This window comes from Lycium barbarum, chromosome 6 (assembly GCF_019175385.1).
Source record: "Lycium barbarum isolate Lr01 chromosome 6, ASM1917538v2, whole genome shotgun sequence".
Taxonomy (NCBI): Eukaryota; Viridiplantae; Streptophyta; class Magnoliopsida; order Solanales; family Solanaceae; genus Lycium; species Lycium barbarum.
In genome coordinates, this window is record NC_083342.1 from 97,065,247 (window position 1) to 97,088,951 (window position 23,705).

Genomic DNA, 23,705 nt, shown 5'->3' on the forward strand with positions numbered 1-23,705 from the left:
GGTGTAAAATACTTATTATTTTTTATCAAATTTTGATTTGGATAATTCTAATTCAAACTATTAAATTAATTTTACATGTTTAAAACGAAACAAAGTACAAATTGATTTTCTATTTAAACGAAGAAATGCTATTTTTTAATTTTTGATAAATATTCTCGGTTTAGCTTATTTTACTTGTCATGTTGTCTTTTGCATGGTTTTTTAAGGAAACGTAAATTAGAATTAGAATTTGACTAATTTACTTTATTCATTATTTGATCTTCATTTGATATTAATCTCTTTTCACATTTATTAGAGTAAGAATATAAATAAATAAAAAATTAAATTGTATCTTATTTTTTAAATATATAAATTTTAAGTATATTTATTTTAGTAAACATAACAAATAAATGACATGGCGGAATAGAAAATACAGCAATTAAATATTTTGAAGAAAAGTAATAATATGGGGGTCCATGTTTTTTGCTTGTCATAATTTCATTTGCTCCCACAAATGAGTTAATATGCATGTGGCAATGAATCCACTATTATTGACTTGATGAGGATACTTTGGGAATTACATGAATATTGTTTGATTTTTTAATATATGGGGTGCACGTTTTTTTTTTTTTTTTGACGTTGCCCCCTTTTTTTTTAATATGGGATCCACTTTTTTTTCATGAGTTTGGAGAGGGTGGGGTCCACCATTTTTTTTTTAAGAGTGACTGACGACGAAGCATGGGTAAACCGATACTTCTATATAGTAGAAAAATAGAAATATAATAAAATATTTCTATCTACCTTTTAGAAGAGTTGGTAATATAAAATATAAAACGTCATTTTTTTACCCTTAAATAAAAAAGTGGATGGGACCACAAAGGATTTTTTTGCCCTTAAATAAAAATGTAGGACCGAACACGGACTACGATCTTGCCTCTATAAACCGGCTCTTCTATATAGTAGTAATTGTAAAGTAATACATATAATTTTTTTTATCAAATTTTGATTTGGATAATTCTAATTCAAATTATTATATTAATTTTACATGTTTAAAATGAAACAAAGTAGAAATTTGATTTTCTATTTAAATGAAGAACTTCTATTTTTTAATTTTTAGTAAATATTTTTTGTTTAACTCATTTTACTTGTCATGTTATTTTTTACACGATTTTTTAAGGAAACGTTAATGAGAATTAAAATTCCATTAATTTACGTTATTAATTATTTGATCTCCATTTAATATTATTTTTTCTTTTATGACATTAATCTCTTTTCACATTTATTAGAGTAAGGGAAAAATGAAAAAGTAACTAAATTCTATGTTATTTTAATATATAAGTATTTTAAGTATGTTGCTGTACAATAATTTCATTTGCTCCCACTAATGGATTGATACGCATGTGGCAATGAATCCATCATTATTGATTTAATTGTTTGATTTTCTAAGCACTTTTTTTTTAACATTGTTTGTTTTTTTAATATGGGATTCACTTTTTTTTTTAATGTTGCTTGATTTTGTTAATATGGGGTCCACTTTTTTCCCCGTGAGTCTGGATGTGGTGGGTTCTACTTTTTTTTTCTTATTTTGTTTTTTAATACTGGTTGGTGTTTAATATGGGTCCATGAAGAACTTCCATTTTTTAAATTTTTAATAAATATTTTTTGTTTAACTCATTTTACTTGTCATGTTATTTTTTACACGATTTTTTAAGGAAACATCAATTAGAATTATAATTTCACTAATTTACCTTATTAATTATTTGATCTCCATTTAATAGTATTTTTTTCTTTTATGACATTAATCTCTTTTCACATTTATTAGAGTAAGGAAAAAATGAAAAAGTAATTAAATTCTATCTTATTTTAATATATAAGTATTTTAAGTATGTTGCTGTACAATAATTTCATTTGCTCCCACTAATGGATTGATACGCATGTGGCAATGAATCCATCATTATTGATTTAATTGTTTGATTTTCTAAGCACCTTTTTTTTTAACATTGTTTGATTTTTTAATATGGGATTCACTTTTTTTTAATATTGCTTGATTTTGTTAATATGGGGTTCATTTTTTTTCCCGTGAGTTTGGATGTGGTGGGTTCCACTTTTTTTTTTTTTTTTAATACTGGTTGGTGTTTAATATGGAGCCCAAATTTTATTTTATTTTTAATATTAGTTGTTATTTTTTAATATATATGGGGCCCATAATTATTTTTTAACTTGGAATCGACGACGAAAAAGGAGCCCAGCCGGCTCTTCTAAATAGTTAGAATTTAAAGAGATGAAATGGACAGTAAGACATTTTCCACGGAGCATTAGAGGATTATGAAGTATCCGCTATCTTGAGTAATTATAGGTACATAGCAAATAATTTTGAAAATAGCAACGTGGGTTCTTTTTCTTTGGCAAACAGCAACGTCTTGATGAAGTCAATATTCAGCAAGGTGATGATAAATTTTAAGGAAGAAACGTATGTCTCGGGAACGATATACGGGTTTTGCTCACTACTTCGATCTTGTTATTCCGCTTTTGCCGCGTTGTTAAATTCAAGCTTTCTTCGAAGGGAAGTAAGGTGGAAGAAGATTATTTCCTGGCATATGAGGTAAGAATTCTCCTCTACTAGACATATTTGAGTTATCCAAATCGTATCTACATTGCTAGATGAAAGGAATATGAAAGTTATATCGGGAATCAGATAAATTGTTGTTATCGTATGGGTTGTTTGGTGGCTGTTTTGGAACTTGTTATTGTTATGTTTTTTTTTAAATATTGTTGAGAAATTTCGGAATGAAGATGGGGCTTAAAACTATTGTTTAATTGACAAGCCGAGCTTGCAGCTCGTCGCATTATTGTTTGAATTATTGAAACTATTTTTATATTGTTGAGGGGATGGATTGATGGAATTAATTGTTGATGTTGTTAATATGGTTGTTTGTATTGTTGTTGATGATTTGGCCGAGTTGAATTCTCGGGGTTTGTTCAATTTATAAAGGAAATGCTGTCCAAATTTCTATAAGAGAAGTGCTAGCTTAGGGTTGGATTCCTAAGTACCTATAGCTAATGTTTGGTAACTACTGACGTTGTTGTAGATCTTGGGAAGCCCGAGACTTAAGTTTGGATTAGCTTAAAAAGCGGACAATGTATGTTAAGGCTATTCCCTTTTCTTCTTTTGGCATGGTCTATATGGAACAAACGGACGACGAACGTATAAACTCCAAAGAAGCTTCTATTCTTAAATACTAGAATGGCTAATGTTCTTGATTTCCAGAAGTTATTTCATTATGTCCTGATACGTGTCTATGATTCCTGAAGTCCTATTTTGATTCAAAGAGTTTCAGAAATAATCTTATGAGTCTCACTTGCATTCATTTGCTTCTATATGTATGTTAAAGCTATCATTTTCTTTCTTTTTGGCATGAATTACATAAAGTGAGCGAACAACGAACATACATGACTCCAATGAACTCTAATTCTCAGTGGTACTTGACATGATAGTTGTCTTTGATTCTCAAGTGTCGATTCATTCTAATCATTCTATTAAGTCTCAGATGATGATATAGTTTGCATATGGTTGCTCATGATATTCTACTAGTGCATGCTGTCACTATATCATTCACCGAGTCCCGGGTCGGGTATGTATTCGTGCACAGTTTCATTGCATTATTCACCAAGTCCCTCACTAGAGGGCCGGGTATGGTATATATATGATTATTATATTATATATGGATCGGGTCGTACGTTCCTCGGCATTATTATATTATATATGGATCGGGTCGTACGTTTCTCGGCATTATTATATTATATATGGATCGGGCTGTACGTTCCACAACACTATCAGTTATGTTATAATCTATGTCTATCATACGCCATAGAGTCAGTTTCAGTCATATAGATTTACGCAGTTATTCTCAGATGTTAGCCACATATGCATTCAATTATTGATATTGGTTTTCATGATCCATCTGTACTTGATGTTCTTATGCCTTACATACTCGGTACATTGTTCGTACTGACATCCCTTTGCCTGGGGGCGCTGTGTTCATGCCACACAGTCCCATATTGTTTTGCAGGTAAAAGTATTCAGCTAGGATGGTTGGCTATCAGCTGGGATTGGCAAACTCCATTTTCTTCCTGGAGCAGTGCCGAGTCATTATGGTTATCATAGGTGTGTATGGGTATGTCAGGGCCTGCCCCGAATCATATGATTCAAGTGTTTACTCTTAAATACTTTGCAGACAGTGTCATGTGGTTTGTATGTTGAAATGTCATGTGTTGAGTAAAGCGACCATGTAGGCCGATATGTTAGTTTGACTTACTCGATTTTTTTATTAGTTGAGTATCGTTCGCAAATTTCTATGGTTTGACTGAAAGTACTTTATTATATTTCCAAAATTTTATTTTATATGCTCAGTTCATTATGTGAATGCCAGAGGGTTCGCTCAGCTCTAAGTAAGAGTTGGGTGCCCATCATGCCCTGATGAGATCGGGGTGTGACATGAGGTCCCCAGACCAGCTACTAATGTTGAGAAGGTTGAGCTCCCTAGACCAGCTGCTAATTTCCCGGTGCCAGTTGCTCAAGTTGAGAAGGCAGCAAATGGCCAACTGTTGAATTTGTGAAGGAAAAAGATGTCTCTGCTCAAGTTAATTAATGAGAAAGATGCTAGTGAGATGAGTCAAACTGATCTTCAGTTTGACCCTGAAAAAGTTGTGTCGGGCGTTATTGCCCAAATTAATACTCCCTCAGTCCCAAAAAGATTGTTCTCTTTTGACTTGACACAAAATTTAAGAAATAAAGAAAGACTTTTGAAATGTGTGGTCCAAAACAAGCCTTAGATATTTGTGTGGCTCTAAATCATCTCATAAAGTTAAATTGTTTCTAAATATAAAAAGGGGACAATCTTTTTGGGACAGACTAAAAAGAAAAAGAGGACAATCTTTTTGGGACAGAGGGAGTAGTTATTTCGACAATTAATTTGTTATTTGGGTTGTAACAAACAAGTAAGTTTTTATTGGATGTGTGTGGTGGATGATGGCAAACAATCAGTAGTAATGCTTACTTTGTCTGTTTTAAGAAACAAGTAATTTGACTCTTTTGGTTTTTTGAATTATTGTAAATTTTGTACCTAAATATGTTGTTGCCTTGTGAATTTGGATGTGCTTAAATATTTTGGATGTCCTCAAATATGGTTGTTTTTACAAGTAGTGATCACTTCTTAATAGAATCTATTCCAAGGTTGGATCATTGCAACCTTATTATCCATCGGTGATGCGAAACCTTATTATCTGCTACAATGATTGTTGATCATCAACTATGAGTTAATGTTTACTATTATCGACTATGAATAAAGTTTATATACAAACTCAATAGAGATGTTATAACACTTAGGACATTCACCTTTCTTTTATATATATAAATATAAATAAAACCCGCTTCATATTGTTCATAATTCTTCATACACCCAAAATGAAAGACCTAATCCCACTATAGCCCTATTACATATATCCATATAGCAAACACCACTAATAAACCATACAAAAGCATCCTTAGTCCATTCTCTTCCACTTCAGCCACCATCAACCTTTGTTTTAGTGCATCCCTCTCAATTTTGGTATCTCCCAGCATAACTTTCAAGTGATTCTTCTTTTCTTCAGATTATCTAAACAATGACTGAAGTAACTCCTCGTTCTCTAAAGATTCTCTGAACCTATTTTGTAGTTCAAATTTGCTTGAGCCTTTTGATGTTGGTGTCACAGGTCGTCCTTGGCTTCTTCTAGGTCCTGGGCTCATTTGAGATTTCTTTGCCAGATTTACTGTTATGTCAGGATGTGGATCAATAAACCTGAAATAGTCGCAGCCACCATATTCCTAAAAGAAATAATAAACAATTAGAGGCTTTTATAATGAAATCACATAAAAAATGCATACGTTAGGAATTAGAAGCTCATAGTTCCAACTGCACAATTAAACAATCTACGACCTAGATTCTTTGGGGTGCATGATGTCCTCAAGACAGCAGAAACAAATGTCGGGATCCTGTGGTTGAGATGTTTCGAAAAGTTGAGACAGTTTTGGTGTTTTGATCAAGAAAAAAGAAAAGAGATTATGGAGGTGTTTGATCAAGAAAAGAGACAATATATGAGTTTGAATTTTGGTTCGGTTTTATATAGAGAAGGGTGCATTGTTAGCGTTGTAAGTTACAGAATTTTAAATTTAATTACAGTTGTTAAAAAATTATGTGGCTTGTCAGTCGAAATAAAGCAAAGTGTGCTGGGTGAATAATAAACCAAATTGTTAATAAACCACTATAACCTATAATAACCCAGGGAAACGAACTTTTGTAGACCACATTTTAGGTCAATGATAAACCATAGAAAATAAAGGCGATTGTTAGAATGAGAATCCTGATGATTTTGCACAAGTTCAATAGACCCCACAAAAAAATGAAGCAGAAAATGGGAAAAAAAAATGAACCTCAAACCCCAAATCTAAAAAAGCCATAAATAAATAAAATAAAATAAATAGAAAGACTTGATACCATTCAAATATTATGATAACACTTTAATACATCATATAAGAAAGCATACTCGTGCTCCGGTGTCCCCCTAACCATGTTCTTAGCCATTACACCTGCCTTCCAACACTACCAATAGCTTGGTTTACAATGGAACTCCCTGAAAACCGTTCTCTGGATTTCCTTTGTCGTTGGTCCTTTGTTGTCAATATATTCATTCATCAATACTGATGCAAGGACAGCAGCCGAGGCATGCTTATGAGTGCTCATAACGTGTTCAACCCTGCAAGTGTGATCACCAACGTGTTTGTAAATGCGAAATCTATCTGAGTTCTCGTGCTTATTGGACCGCAACATCCAACCACAATTAGAAGAGGTGCATTCCACCTTATAATATTTGTTATTACTCTTGTTTGGTTTAAAACAAAACAGGGTCTTTATTGCAGCTTTCTTCAATAAAGCCTTTGAACACTTTGTTCTCAAATGTTTGCCCAAACCGGTTCCATCATTGAAGTTTCTGTTGCTTTGTGAACCACTTGGTGGTTTCCTATCACCCCCATCATCTCCATCACACTCTTCGTCATCGCTTTCAGGATTATCCATATCCATAAAATGATTACCCATGCCCTCATATTGTATTAAAACATCATAGACTGGCGGCAGTGGCAGTGGTGGGTCTGTGGGTGGGGTGGTGTTGCTAATGTAGAACCAACTTGAGACCTCTCAACAACATTTATTCTTAAAACAGGCCTAGAACCATCAGCAGCAACATCAAGCATGTACAATCCCACCTGCCTATCATTCGTTATGAAAGAAAGATGGGTTTTTCCTCTAGGGGAAAAAGCATTAATCATATAACTAATGCGCAAGTCGGTAGGCTTACAATTTAATTCCCCGCTTTCCATTACGCTCGTAACCAAGTCATTATACGTACAATTGCAACGCACGGCAATCGGCACTGTTACCTTGCTCACAGAATTCCAATTCCAACATTTTGCGGTCTTCTCCCATTCACCCGTGTAATTACCACCTACTATAATATATTTTGCAATCGACGCCATTATTAAATCTATAATAGACTATGACTTTGGTCTATGCTTAGTCGATGCCTCATTGATGACTGTGGTTTATTACTGTGATCTATTACTGACCGGAGAGTTGTACCATGCAGAACCAAAAAGAGCAGGGATAAAGCTCTTACCAGTTGCGAACTGAGATAATTGAATGGAGAATTGACGGGAATGTCGGAATAAGGCCGAATTTTAGCCAGAAAAGTGAGCTTTTACAACAATGAGAAAAGCTCCTTCTCGACGATTTCTACCATATTTTACTTAAATGGCTAAACTATGGAAGCTTTTCGTCATTGGGGACCGATTAACCGGTGAAAAGTCAAAATTTTCGTTGGAAAGCTGGTCTAAAAACTGCAGAAAACGGGAGCTTTTGGTGGGATTTTTTTTTTTAATTTTATTTCTGGTAATTAAAATATTGGAGGTTGGGGGTCAAGTGTAGTTTGTAAAACTTTGGCGCTAGGGTTTGACACATCACATCTCTAACATGCTGACGTCACAAATGGTGTCCATTTCAGCAATTTTTTCAGACTTGTGGCCTTTTGGCAAAATAACTTTTCAATATGACCTTTTGACCAACACCCCCGAAATTTCTAACATAAGCTCAAAATTCTGAATCTACCAATGCTGACAGGGAACAATTACCCTTTTAGACTTCCTCCTACTAAAACGTTTTTTCTTTTCTTTCGTTTTTTTGCTGGTTTTGTGTATTAAATTCTATGGCTCTACCAACCATAGTTAGATACTATTCCAGATAATTAAGAAGCATTAAGTTTTATTCAGAAAGAAAACAGTTGACGCCCTTCGTTCTGTGTTCATTAAATTCCAATATCGTGCACAAAACTTGAGTCATTTCAAGACCCCGCACTTGAGTCATACTATATCGAGACAGATTGTAAAGAAAATGAGCCTTCTCCAATGAAACTTATTACTATAAACTATACTATTATTACTATGCAACATGAAAAATTGTTGTAATTTGATGAGGTTTCTTTTTTTTCCGCTTCAAAATATAATACTCCTAAATATATACTACTTGGTAATTTGATATAAATATTACAAATCATACAAATATTGCACGCTGAGGGCACTATGAGGGTGTTTGTATTGACTTATTTCAAGTGTTTATTAACTTTTAAACTTTTTTTTGCTTTTTATCGTATTTGAGAAAGCTAAAAAATATTTTTAAGCACTTATAAGTTAAAAGCCAAACGCTGAGTATTCAAACACCCTCTATAACATATGGTTCTTTCAATCTTTTTCCATACACATCTTTTGTCAAAAGAGGGGTCGGGTGAGGGCGCTGGGGGGGGGGGTGACGAAGGGGGAGAGGAGAGGACGGGGGTGTGGGTCTTGAACAAAAGCATTTGCTTGCAAACAGCTTCTTACTATAGGCAAGCCTGTCAAATGATGGCCCACCCTGAAGATGTGCGTAAGAGCGCAGTTACCCAGCCTGTTTTCAACTGTTATTTTGGATTTACATGAAAAGTTGGAATTTATTCTTCTTCCTTCTTTAGGGGTCGTTTGGCAGTAGGTTAGAATAATGCATAAATTATTTCTTTGAATGTTGATTTGTTATATTAAAAATTAATAAATATTATATATTTTTTAAAATTAAAATATTTTTTTACAATTAAAATTAAAATATTTTTTTACGAAATATTAAAATATTATTGTAAAATATATTAAAAAAAAAATAGAAAAGGAAAGTATTCAAGTGGGGAGTGATAAGGGAAATATTGTCATTTCAACTTTTTATTCATGTATTAATTATCTATGTATTAGTTATTCAATCTTCTACTCCGCATTAAATAATATATAGATTTCCTCATAACTTATACATATATTAGTTATGCAGGTTTCTAAATTGTAAATCAAATGTTGTACTAATTTATGCATGAATAACTTACTTCCTAGCTAGCTTTCAAATGTTGTATAAGTATGCAAAAATTAATACATGAATATGATGTCTCTTTACTAGCTACCGAACATGGTATAAGTTAATGCAGAAATTAATATATGAATAACTTGTCTCTTGTCCAGCTACCAAAGGACCCTTAATTTTATATATTTTCTTTGTTAGTAAGCAACAGTTCCATATTTAGCTTCAATCTTTTTCTTTCCTTATATATATCTTAAGCTTGGTTAACATAACTATAACCGAGAAATTTTATTATGTTAATCACACAACAGAGTAAAATTTCTCAACTAGAACCATCAGTAAATTTCTCAAATGACCAGATGATAATTTATTTATTTATTTATTTTTTTTTTGGTTTTATTACAGTAAAATAACTCAACTGATCCTTTGTTTCTCAATTGGTCACACACGTGAAAGAATATACAAAGCCACGAGGAAATGATAATATACATTAAATATTAAATGTTCATTTAGATATAGTCGTGGTACAAATGAAATACATAAAACCATGCAACAATTTTTTATGATAACGTAGATTCCGGCCTCTCATTAATGTTGGGTTTATCCCCTTATTTTAGGGAAAAAAACACTTCCCTTGTTTTGAGGAAGAAAGCATCTTCCTTGTCTTTGGAAAATTGTCAAGTGTTTGCTTGAGTCACTAATGACATCAATAGGTTCATCTCATACCTATAAATAGGGAAGCTTTCTCATTTGCTAGACACACCAAAAATTGAAGAAAACAACACATCCCATAGAGAGAAAAAATCTAAGAGAAATACTCTTAGTGAAAGGCTTAAGTAAAAGAAGTTTTTGAGAGAATTTTTAGTAAAAATTTCTTGAGTGTAATTGGGATTGGGGTTGTGAGGTTGAGTGTTGTAAACACTTGTAATATTTCTTCTTTAATAAGATCTGCAGCAGCAACGTGGACGTAGCTCTCACATTGAGGGTGAACCACTATAAATCTGTGTGTGCTATTTATTCTTCGCTTACATCACGACGTAAGTAGATTCTGTCTAAGGAGGTTGGTATTTAAGTGGTCCAGCTGTGACCCTCCAATCTTTCCTGGGAACCTGCTTACAAAGGTCGGATTAGGGATTCAAAAATCCTAACAACTGGTATCAGAGCAACAGGTTGTGTTGTGATTTAGAAACGATGGGAGGCGAAGATGGCGGCATCGGTAAATTCGATGGTACAGATTTTGCGTTCTGGAGAATGCAAATTGAAGATTATTTATATGGTAGAAAGCTTCATGAACCTCTGAGTCCGAAACCAGAGGAGATGAAGCAATCAGATTTGGATCTCCTCGATAGACAAGTTCTGGGAGTCATTCGGCTAACGCTGTCGAAGAACGTTGCTCACAACGTGGCAAATGAGAAGACCACCGCAGATATATGAAGGTATTGTCTGACATGTATGAGAAACCTTCGGCAAATAATAAGGTATTTCTCATGAAGAAACTATTTCATCTAAAGATGATGGAAAATGCTCATGTTGCTGCACACATAAATGAATTCAATACCATTGTAAATCAATTGTCATCGGTAAAAATTAATTTCGATGATGAAGTACAAGCTCTAATTTTGTTGGCATCCCTACCAAATAGCTGGGAGCCAATGAGAGCAGCGGTTAGTAATTCTGTCGGCAGTGACAAACTAAAATTCAACGATGTTAGGGATCGTATCCTTGCTGAGGAGGTGCGCAGGACAGATTCTGGAGAGGCATCGACGATTTCTGCTTTTAATGGTGAAAACAGAAGCAGAAATTATGACAGAAACTACAACCGAAATAGGGGCAGATCGAAGTCAAGGAATGGCAGGGGTCAATCCAGACCAGGACGAACACTTGAGTGTTGGAACTGTGGAAAACCAGGTCACTTCAAGAAGAACTGCAAGGCGCCAAAGAAGGAGGACAACAAGGGGGCTGGAATCAACGCTGCTACGGAAGACATTGGCGATGCGTTGTTGCTATCGGTTGACAGCCCGATAGACTCTTGGGTGCTTGACTCAGGAGCGTCCTTTCATACCACCCCACATCATGATATAATGACAAACTACGTGGCTGGGAATCTCGGCAAAGTTTATTTAGCCGATGGAGAGCCGCTAGACGTTGTTGGCACGGGAGACATTAATTTGAAGATGTCAAATGGATCCTCGTGGAAGATTACAAAAGTTAGACATGTTCCAAAGCTGATGCGAAACCTGATCTCAGTAGGTCAGCTTGATGATGAGGGATATGATCTCAACTTTGGTAATGGGTCTTGGAAGGTGGCGAAAGGTGCTATGGTAGTTGGCCGAGGAAAGAAGATTGGCACTCTCTACATGACGACTAGCTGTCGTGATACTGTTGCTGTGGTTGACAACACAAAGAAGACAGATTTGTGGCATTGTCGGCTGGGACATATCAGCCAGAAGGGGATGAAGTTGTTGGTGACAAATGGCTTAATTCCGGAGCTGAAGACGGTGGACCTTCAAACGTGTGAGAGCTGCATTCTCGGAAAACAAAAGCGAGTAAGTTTCTCAAATGCAGGCAGGGAGTTGAAGGTCAAGAAACTGGAATTGGTGCACACAAGCGTTTGGGGACCTACCACTGTCCCCTCTCTTGGAGGATCACACTACTACGTGACCTTCATTGATGATTCAACCAGGAAGGTATGGGTTTATTTTATGAAAAATAAATCCGATGTGTTTAGTGTATTCAAAAGATGGAAAGCCATGGTCGAGAATGAAACAAACCTCAAGTTGAAGTGTTTGAGGTCCGACAACGGCGGAGAATACACCGATGGTGATTTCAAACGGTACTGTGCCGATAATGGGATCAAGATGATGAAGACTATTCTTGGAACGCCGCAACAAAATGGAGTAGCCGAAAGAATGAACCAAACGTTGAACGAGCGTGCTCGGAGTATGAGAATACACTGTGGACTGCCCAAGCCATTCTGGGCAGATGCAGTCAATACCGCGACCTTCTTAATTAACCGAGGACCGTCAGTTCCCTTGGATTTCAGAATTCCAGAAGAAGTCTGGAATGGCAAGAAGGTAAATCTTTCATTTCTGAAAGTGTTCGGCTGCTTATCATATGTTCATAATAATGATATGGCTAGAAGCAAGCTTGATCCAAAATCAAAGAAGGGTTACTTTATTGGATATGGTGACACCGAGCTTGGTTACCGATTTTGGGATGAACAAAATCGGAAGATCATCCGAAGCAGGAATGTTGTCTTCAACGAAGAGGTACTGTACAAAGACAAGTTGCAAAAAAATTCAGAATGTCAGGACAAGGAATCAGAAATAGTCGATTTGAGGGACTTCCCGACACCTGAGCCGCAGCCAGGTACAGCCGAGGCAGAGGAACAAACAATCCGAGAAGGTGCTGATGAAAGTGCCGATTCTGAAACAAATAAGCAGACGCCAATCACAGAACTATGTAGATCATCCAGGATCAGGAAGCCGATTCATAGGTACTCTCCATCCCTCAACTACATTCTACTCACTGATAGAGGGGAGCCGGAATGTTATGAAGAAGCAATGCAAGTCGATGAATCGACCAAGTGGGAGCTGGCAATGAAAGATGAGATGGATTCACTATCGGAAAATCATACATGGGAATTAGCCGAGTTACCAAAGGATAAGAGGGCATTGCAAAACAAATGGGTTTATCGGATAAAGGAAGAACCCAATGGAAGCAAGCGTTATAAAGCAAGGCTGGTTGCAAAGGGATTTCAACAGAAAAAAGGCATCGACTATACAGAGATCTTCTCTCCTGTAGTCAAGATTGTGACTATCAGAACTGTTCTTGGACTGGTAGCAAAGGAAAATCTACATCTGCAACGGATGGACGTGAAAACTGCATTTCTTCACGGTGATCTAGACGAGGAAATCTACATGCGACAGCCTGAGGGATTCAAATTCAAAGGAAAGAAGAATCTGGTGTGCAAACTTCAAAAAAATTGTACGAACTAAAACAGGCTCCAAGACAGTAGTATTTAAAGTTTGACAGCTTTATGAAGAAAGCTGATTTTTCAAGGTGCGAGGCAGATCACTGTTGTTACTTCAAGAAATTTGAAGACTCGTACATGATACTGCTACTCTATGTTGACGACATGCTAATCGTAGGAGCAAACCTACAGGAGATTGATCGGTTGAAAAAGGGTTATCGGAAGAGTTTGCAATGAAGGATTTGGGAGCTGCAAAGCAAATCCTTGGGATGAGAATCGATCGAAGCAAGAAGGGCATCAAACACTCACAAGAAGATTATGTGAGGAAAGTTATCAAAAGGTTCAATATGCATGATGCCAAGCCAGTCAGCACTCCCTTAGCTGGACACTTTCGGTTGTCAAAGGATCAGTCGTCGACAACCAAGGATGAGAAGAAGCAGATGGACAAGATACCTTATGCATCTGCAATCGGTAGTCTTATGTATGCAATGATATGTACAAGGCCAGACATTGCACATGTAGTGGGAGTTGTCAGCCGATTTATGAGCAATCCGGGAAAGCAACACTGGGAGGCTGTGAAGTGGATATTCAGATATCTGAAATGCAGCTCGAGTTCAGCTCTGTATTTCTGAAAATCAAAAACAGGATTGCAATGGTATGTTGATGCTGACAACGGTGGTGATGTTGATAGCAGAAAGAGCACATCCGGGTATGTTTACACATTCGAAGGTATTGCAATCTCTTGGGTTTCCAAGTTGCAAAAGATAGTAGCTCTCTCTAGTTGTGAGGCTGAGTACGTTGTTGTGACGGAGGCCACAAAGGAAATGATGTGGCTACAATCTTTTCTGCGGGAATTGGATCAGGACCACGAGGGAAGTGTGCTATATTGTGATAGCCAAAGTGCCATTCATTTGGCAAAGAACCCTGTCTACCATGCTCGAACGAAGCACATACAACTCCGGTACCATTTCATTAGATCAGCTTTGGAAGATGGAGTGTTAGTGCTTGAGAAGATCGCAGGGAGTCAGAATCCAGCAGACATGCTGACAAAGGCAGTGACGATAGACAAACTGAAGCTATGTTCAGCTTCAATTGGCCTGCACGAAGTATGAAACTAGGAAAGAGCTGCTGCATCGATCAAAGTGTGAAGACTAATTAAAATTAGCCTTCAAGTGGGAGATTTGTTGGGTCCATCCCCTTATTTTAGGGAAGAAAATACTTCCCTTGTTTTGAGGAAGAAAACACTTCCCTTGTTTTGAGGAAGAAAGCATCTTCCTTGTCTTTGGAAAATTGTCAAGTGTTTGCTTGAGTCACTAATGACATCAATAGGTTTATCTCATACCTATAAATAGGGAAGCTTTCTCATTTGCTAGACACACCAAAAATTGAAGAAGACAACACATCCCATAGAGAGAAAAAATCTAAGAGAAATACTCTTAGTGAAAGGCTTAAGTAAGAGAAGTCTTTGAGAGAATTTTTAGTAAAAAATTCTTGAGTGTAATTGGGATTGGGGTTGTGAGGTTGAGTGTTGTAAACACTTGTAATTTTTCTTCTTTAATAAGATCTACAGCAGCAACGTGGACGTAGCTCTCACATTGAGGGTGAACCACTATAAATCTGTGTGTGTTATTTATTTTTCGCTTACATCCCGGCGTAAGTAGGTTCTGTCTAAGGAGGTTGGTATTTAAGTGGTCCAGCTGTGACCCTCCAATCTTTCCTGGGAACCTGCTTACAAAGGTCGGATTAGGGATTCAAAATCCTAACAATTAAAACTAAAGTCTCGAAAAACATCTCCAATTGAAAAACATTTCCATGTGAAGGTGTTGATACAACTCAAGCACACTACCTCAGGCAAGATCTATAGTTAATGACGAAACAAGCAGAAAACTATCTGATGAATACTTTGAAATTGCTTACTTTGTCTAAGAGTAGGTGGTAGCTTGGACGTGTTCTCATAAGTTTATACTTAAGGAATTAATTAATTCCTATAATGATGTGTTTGAGCTGAAAATTAAACTAAGCTATTCTCCCCTCAATATCACATCAAGACCCTATTTCTACCTTCGCTTGTATACTTCTATACAAACCACAAAAAAAGAAGGTTGAATTCTACTGTTCTCTGAATCCACAGAGGCAATGAGTGGAAAGAGACATGTTTTTTTCCCTTTTGGCATTGGAAGCATATTGATGAGACTAATCTGGATTAATATTGTATGGTTACTAAAGGGGTAACGAGGTAACAAGCGCTTCCTACCAATAAGTTCACTGCTCCCAGGATAGGATTCAAACGCGAGAGCTACAATTAAAGCTAAAGCGATTCAATTAATTAATCCATCACATTCTTGATGGTAAAAAAGTGAGACACAACCAAATGATGCATAACAAAACAAATACTATATATTCTACAATAAGACTTGACAGTTCTTGCCGAGGAACATAAGTCAGTATTGGTAATCAAGTATCAAATTTACTCTTACACAGAAATTAAAAGGGATGGATGGAGTCCTATAACTCTTAATTTTATGGGTGGTAAAATTAGGCAGAAAAAACAGCCTCAACAAGAACATGTTTTTTCCTAGGATACCCCAAACCAATCATATGGTTAAGATAAACAGTCCCCTCCTTCACAGTTGCTGCTGTAGCTAAACGATGAATAGCCCCTTTGGCCTTCCCCACAATAGTGCCGCTCTCCCAATCATCAGAGCTCTCAACTAGTCTTGTCGGATTTCCAGCCACAATTAGCTTGGTCGAAGACAGTAACTCCATGCCATCGCCAAATTTCAATGATCCGTTATTTATCTTCACTAGTTTTACTTCATCTCCCTTTGCGATTTCAATCTTGTACAAATTGCCAGAGAATGTGTGAGCCACCAGTAAGTATCCATTTGGATGATACACTATTCCGTTTAGCCCAACCAGTTTATTGTACCACTCTTTAGGAGTAAATACTGGGTTCTTGATTGTATATTTAAGTTCTCCATTGGCGCCCACCTTCCATATCTTGTTTGCTTTGGCATCTGTTATGTATGCATTCCCCTCTGTATCGACCACTACATCGTCCGCAAATGCTTTCTCATCCTCTGCAGGTTTGAGTTTATTAAAGTTAAAACCAAAGCATAATTAGAAAAGAAAACTCAGAGACAAATAGTTATGTGCGTTCAACTGAATTTACTGCTTTCAGCTCGAATTGTAGATACATAGGAAAAAGATATTAAAATATATACATATAAAAAAATCATTAAAATATATACATATAAAAAAATCATTCATTTATGAACTCATTGAACCTAAATCTTGAATTCGCCTCTATAAGAAGTCATTGTTGGATAAGCATATCTCAAAAATGCATAGTAGATGAAGTGCCAACATTAACACCTGGACATGTGCAAACAATCATTTGACTACAATGGAACAGAGATGCCAGCTTTCAAAGCCTAGTTTATTGTTAACCATTTATTGTCCTAGCTCACTTCCAAGTGATATCTAGACATCCTTCGATTTTACAGTCTTAACATCTGCTTATGTCTGAGGTTCAATAGTTTATCAAAATGAAACATGGAAAGCTAGGAACAGATATGATTACGAAAATCAATACAGGTCATTGAGTGATACAAATTATGTTAGAACTCTAGGGGTCATTTGGTTCAAAAATAAATTACGCTGGGATAAGTTATGCTGGGATTAATTACGTTGGGATAAGTTATGCTATTTTTTTATTGACTGTTTGGTATGTTGGACTAAAAGTATTATACATTGGATAATTTCTAAAAAGAAGAGGTTTCTTCCTTATCCCGGGATAACTTATTCCACCCTATGCTAATGGTTGCAGGTACACAAACTAACATAAATGGAGGATTTTAATTCAACAGGTACCACAGAACAACCACACTGAAGGAATACCAACAAGCAGCGAAACACAATGTAATCAGGATGTTGAGAAGTTTTACCAGCATAAATTGCAACTGGTTGGAGGCACTTTTGACAAATGACATGAAGTGGAATTACTGCTCCAAATGATTGAGCACATGGAACACAACAGACCTCTTGAGTACACATGGGCATACAGTTTCTAGTTAGTGGTTGTTTCTTAGTTGGTGGTATTAGCACCCCGGGATGCTCATCCTACTGAGAACTGGTCATTAGTTAGAAAATGTACTGCCTTGGTGCATAGAGAAGGCCAAATATAGAGCATGTGAGATATAGAAACAGAAGTTCTTTATGGAGCAATTATTTCAAATTTCATTCTATTAGTAATCTTTTAACAATTTGTAATATCAAATTAAGACAAGTTATAAGTCTTAATTTGATCATTAGTTTAAATTTTGTATTTTCATTAGCCTTTTGGCTAGAGTTGTACAAACTTCTGGATTTTTTGATAAAATTTATAAAATTAGCCCTAGGCCAAAAGCCTAGTGGACTTTTATTAAAAAAAAAAAAAGGTATAAGTTATCCCATCCCTATTTTTACTCCTGGGATAACTTATCCCATGATTACTAACCAAACAAGGGATAAGGAATTGCTAAATTCTTATCCTAGGACTATTTATGTTTATCCTTCGTACCAAACGACCCCTAAAACTCAAACTCAACGAGCTTGGCTGTCTCAATAGGCATATTCTCTGTTGTCACATGCAAACACAAAGCTGCAGTACGTCTGGAGTTTCTTCGTTGGAAGAATATGGAATTTTAAAGGGGTTGGAACTGTGAAGGCCATTTTATAACACAATCAAAGTTCTTTAATAAAAATATTGTCATTAGAAGCTCCATGTTTTGTCCCTTCAGGAATAAAATAGGAACCATTCTCTAACAACTTAACTTTCAAATATTAAGGGATCATCAGGCGTACAACTAGAAAGAAGTTCCATAAATGCAACTGAAGAAAGAAATCTTTCAAGAGATCGTATGCCATGAAGAATGGTACTAGTTTTTCCTTTATGTAAAGAAAGGGACATGTTTTAAGTTTTTTTTGCTTTGACCCATTTTACCTTCACCTAAACCAACCAGCTAGTACAGCATAACTCCTATAAGATTAGAAGGCAAGCATGACAAATCATATTATTTGTTTTTTAAAACTTTTGCACAAGAAAGATATTTAATAATCTTAATTATAAATTATTTGTCTAAACAATCTTTTACCTCTCTTAAGAAGTCTCATTTAATCGTCGTGATGACACCTCTAAGCCATAGACATTGAAATAATATTTAAAAATTATTTCAAATAAGTGTTTTCTGGAAAGATTTTTCCATGAATAAAGCTTCAAATATTTGAATTTGTTTTTCAAATAACCATTTGGTTATTAATTTGATTAATTATTTCAACTTCAACTTAAAAGTTCAACTTAAGTAAAATTCATGCTCAAACACAAATAAGTTCCAATATAAAATTCAGATACTCTTTTTTTCTTCAAATTTCAACCAAATCAAGTCTAGAAACACCGATTCATTACTTTAACTTCAAACTTGAAATAATTGAATATTTGAAGAGTATTTAAAGTTTTCCATCATAAAATTTTAACTTTTTTTTTTCAAGTGAAATTCATAATTTCAGATTAAAAGTGAATTTAGAGAGAGAAAAAAGCACCAAAACTTTTTCATTTTTTCTAAAATATCAAATATTGTGAAATAAATGCAAACTCCCTAAACAATTAATACTTAGGACCGGAGGAATAGCTTATTGTAACAAGTAGCGACCACATCGGCAAGCATGACTTATTTTTGCAGGCACATCTGGGAAATAGAAGTACCAAGTCTTAAGTGCTTTCCTACCCACCGAAAAAGAAGGTAGTATTAATTAAGCTGAGGAAGATCCAATAGCGAATTCTCGTGCCTTTATTAGCCTGACAAAGTGGACCTCACCTCACAACTTAAACACATCGAACTAGTAAAAGTGGGTTTTTTTCTTTTTTCTCTTTTAATGATAAAGAACCCGCAGCCGCTAACTTTCATGTGCGCACAGGTAAAACCGCTCCTGAGCAATAGCATGCAAATCACACATGAGAGATTACACATCAAACCATCAAAGCATGTCATTTGGTAGGAGGGATAGAATGGGGTAGAATTATTAGTCTCATGGGATTGAAATTATCTCATGTTTGGTTGGTTGTTATCCCACCCAGTGGCAGATCCGCTCACCTTAAAATCTTCAACAAAAATATATTACTTTGAGTAGGATCAGAACTCTACTCCTCCATGACTCAGCCTACAGCCTACCACATTTCAATCAAAGCACCAAGATCTTTTATTGCTTGTTGGGTGCTATTTATTATTTTAAATCAACAATTCAATATTTTCTATATGTCTACATAGAGTATCCACCATGATTAATGGGTGCTCGAGCACCAAAAATTGATACATGGGTCCGCCCCTGATCCCACCCAATCTCATCTATATGGGATAAAGAATGAGATAAATTATTCGATCCTATCTCACCCAATCTGATTTATATGGAATAACTTATCATCCTTCCAAACGACCCTAACTGCTTTCTGACCCACTTATGAGTTTCCACCTATAAGTTCTTTTTAGAAGAAAAAAGAACATTTTAAAAACCAATAGTCTAATCTACACTTCGCTATACAAAGGGAATACTAGTACCGTAGTACGTAATACTATTTTTTTTGTTATACGGATACACGCCCTCGACTGATGGATCATCGGCACAGGCTTATTTCTTTTCCCTTTTTTATTAGCGACAAAAGCATAGGAGAAAAACAACCTCAAGAATCTCGAGGCAAAATGGTCGCCAACAGAGCCGAACAATTGTATAGAAACATACAAGTCAAGAAAAAACTTAACTTCTAATTCATTTATTTCAAATGTCTTTTCTGTGTTCCAATAATATAAAACTTTAATCAAAATAATAAGGTTATTTAATATGAACAGAGCACATACTATGCTGAAATAAATTGTTTTCACAAACATGAAAAGTGACGGAGTATTCAACTTGACTACACTTTAGCGTACGAAAATTAATTATGAAAGGACATCAGAGTACTATAAATAATTAATGTAAAGGAAAAAAGGGACTACCTGGACCGCTTAGTTTGGTGAGAAAAAGCCGGTTCCACGATGTCAAATCATAAGCAGCCAATGCACTATATCGATTGCCAAACACATCAGCAATAGCAACCAAAACCCGGTTCCTTTCCCGGTCTATCGTAAAACCGAGCGATGCATTGCCGGTTAAATCAACATCTTTCACGACCGGAATTTCCTGTAACACGTTACCAGAAGAATAATCAGCGTGAACCGGAATCACACCTAAACCGCCTTCAAAGAAACTAACGATGAACCGGCTGTTCGGACCGTCCCATTTGGAGCACTCACGTAACCAACCGGTGCTATGGTAATGATAGACGTGGGTTGTAGGGGCGGATGTTTCTAGATGGATGACAAAGGCGACAGGAATTGCTGATACGAAAAAGATGAGTAGAAAGAACTTGGTTGAACAGAAGAAAGAAGTCATGTTGTTTTAGTGTTTTAATTGTTGGAGAGAAAAATATGTTATTTTGAGTGTTTTATATGGGAGTGTGAGAGACTTCAGAGTACAAAGTTGGGTGAAAATTGGAAAGAAAATAAAGAGATACTGATGAGAAATGGGACGAGAGAAAGGTTAAGATTCAACATCAGGGCCGGTTCGACTTCTTGTGATTTGAATTGAATCACCAAATTCGGTGGCGTCTGTTTCAAAAACAGATGGATAAAAATAAAAATCGACAGATTATTTTAGAGATAATGGTTAAAAACACACCGAAAGTCTACCTTTTTTCGAGTTACCTATCTCAACTATCACGTGTTAGAGTTTTCTATCTAACCTATTAGTGAGTCCGGAACCAAAATGCCCCCGAAAAAAACTTTTTGAACCAAAATACCCCAACAAAAAAATAAGTTACCAAAGTACCCATAGCGCAGTATTTTACTGCGCTATAGCACTAACGGAGACGGAGCCGTTAAGTGCTATAACGCAGTAAAATAATGCGCTATCCAGAACTGTCTCTCACCTATAACGCATTATTTTACTGCGTTATAAGAGTTTGTCTCTCTCCTATAGCGCAGTAAAATACTGCGCTATATAACTCCACTATAAGCCGATCGGGTTCCACCACTGGTCCCCTCCTGTGGAAAAAAAAAATCAAAACGCCATTGGAGGCGATTTAAGGTGGTCCCCAAGTCTTAAAAACGTCGTTTTCTATTAAATTTCATCCGGAAAGTTTAGATTCTCGGTATATTCAAGTCAAGGAGCAAGATTCTAAGTTCGAATTTTGAGAAAAAGCGGCGTACAACTCGATTAAAATAACTCTACAAAAAATCTTCGATTAAGGTTTTCTATTATGAACTTTTGTTATTATTTTATTATATACATTATATTGCATGCATGTTTAACATTTAATCGTCCTTAATTTCCAAAAAAAAAAAACAAATTTCGTTTTTTTTTTTGGTTTGATCGGGCTGGCTGGGCAGTGGCTTAGGCCACTGTTCCGTTTTATTTTTTTGGTTTAATTCATTATTTGTTAAATGTTTATGAATTATTAATTTGTTAAATGTTTATGCATTGTTAATTTGTTATATGTTTATGAGTTGTTAATTTGGTTAATTATTTATGAATTGTTAATGAATTATTATTTTGTTAATTGAGTATTTGTTAAATATTCTTTATGAATTGAAAGAAGTTGATTGGTAATGAATATTATATTGTTAACACTTTATTTGGATGATTGTTATGTATTGTTTTGACATTTATCGTATTGTGTTGTATTGTATAGGACCAAATCAGTGGTTACATAAAATAAAACCTTTCGTCGTTACATAACAATAAAATTAAAGTAGCAACCAAAACAAACATTTATTTAAACTAACAACATAATATAATACAATAGGTAACAATCATCCAAACAAGTTGTAAACGATTATGAAATGTTAATCTATACAATTTTAAAAGCGTGAATATATATGTTAAATAAAAAAAATTATCTTAAAAAGAATAGTTAAAGTTCTTCTTTTCATAAATACATAAGCTAACGATAAAAATGTAAAAATGTAAAGTTTATAGTTGTGTTGGCTATTTGGTCAACTAAAAATGTATCACATATTCAAATAGAGTTCCAAACAAATATTACTGCTAAATTTCGATTAGTTAATATAATTTGTCTTTTATTTAAAAAATAATGACTAATTTAGTTTGTACAGACCGGACTCTTTCATGGATCCGAATGTTCCCCCAGGGCCCGCTGTTCACCCGGGGCCCGCTGATAGATCAGTATTGTCTTTGCAAGACAATCATAGGTCAGAGTTATTATGGGCCGGTACTATAGGGATATCTACTAGGCTCCGTCCCCGTAGGCTGCAGAGAGCGTGAGCTCTTTTACGCGAGCACCCCCACACCCTCGCGTGTTGGAGATATTGTTTCGGGGCGGCATCTACCGTTGCGTGTCCGTTGGTCGGTTACAGTATGATTGGGCGCTCATCACGGCCATGGTTGAGCGGTGGAGGCCAGAGACACACACCTTCCATCTTCGCACTGGTGAGGCCACGATTACACTTCAGGATGTCGAGGTCCTCTTTGGATTGCGGGTTGATGGAGAGCCACTGTACACTCGGTATGAGCCTCCTCCTGGTCAGACGTGGGTGACAGAGTTGACTAGGCTCACCCACTTCGTGCCTGATGTCGCGGCCCAGATATCGGGACAGAGTCGGGTTCAGCTTAGTGCACTTTGCACTTATTTAGAGGGTCTGGATCCGGTTGACGACGGCACCCCGCAGGACGATGTTGATCGTCATGCCCGTTTGTACCTGTTTATTATATTCGGGGGCATCTTGTTCCCGAATTCATCGGGTGCCTTTGTCAGTTTACGTTACTTGATTTTCTTGGAGCATCTGGACCGCTTGGGAGACTACAGCTGAGGCGGTGCTGTTTTGGCGTATCTTTACAGATGCATGTGCCGAGCGTCTATTGGTGTTGTCAGAGATGTGTGCGGATTTTTTGCTCTTCTCTAGGTAATATTTAAGTGTGCGTTCCTTTAATGTCAACAAACCTCTTGAAAGGACGACTAAAAAATCGTATTTTCTAATATCGCTTACAGTTATGGGCGTAGGAGAGGATGCTGCCTTTTCAGCCCGTACCTAGGCATCACCTCGAGATTGACATGCCTTATGCGAGGAGGTGGACAACGGGTTTTGACCGGGATGTCGATATGCACCACAGTATTCTTCCATTCCGGGACCAGCTTGATCACATGACGGACGATGCGGTAAAACTATTTAAATTTATATTAATAATTTAATTAAACGTCTTTT

General features: G+C 36.0%; 1 protein-coding gene across 1 annotated transcript; it reads right to left on the reverse strand.

Moving 5' to 3' along the window:
* Window positions 1–15,785: 15,785 nt before the first annotated feature.
* Window positions 15,786–21,072, reverse strand: LOC132644932 (uncharacterized). Its single transcript, XM_060361615.1, has 2 exons — window positions 20,442–21,072; window positions 15,786–16,493 (listed from the first exon to the last, which is right to left on the reverse strand). The coding sequence occupies exons 1-2, from the start codon at window positions 20,875–20,877 to the stop codon at window positions 15,949–15,951; spliced, it is 981 nt and encodes a 326-aa protein (XP_060217598.1). The 5' UTR covers window positions 20,878–21,072; the 3' UTR covers window positions 15,786–15,948.
* Between the last annotated feature and the right edge of the window lie 2,633 nt (window positions 21,073–23,705).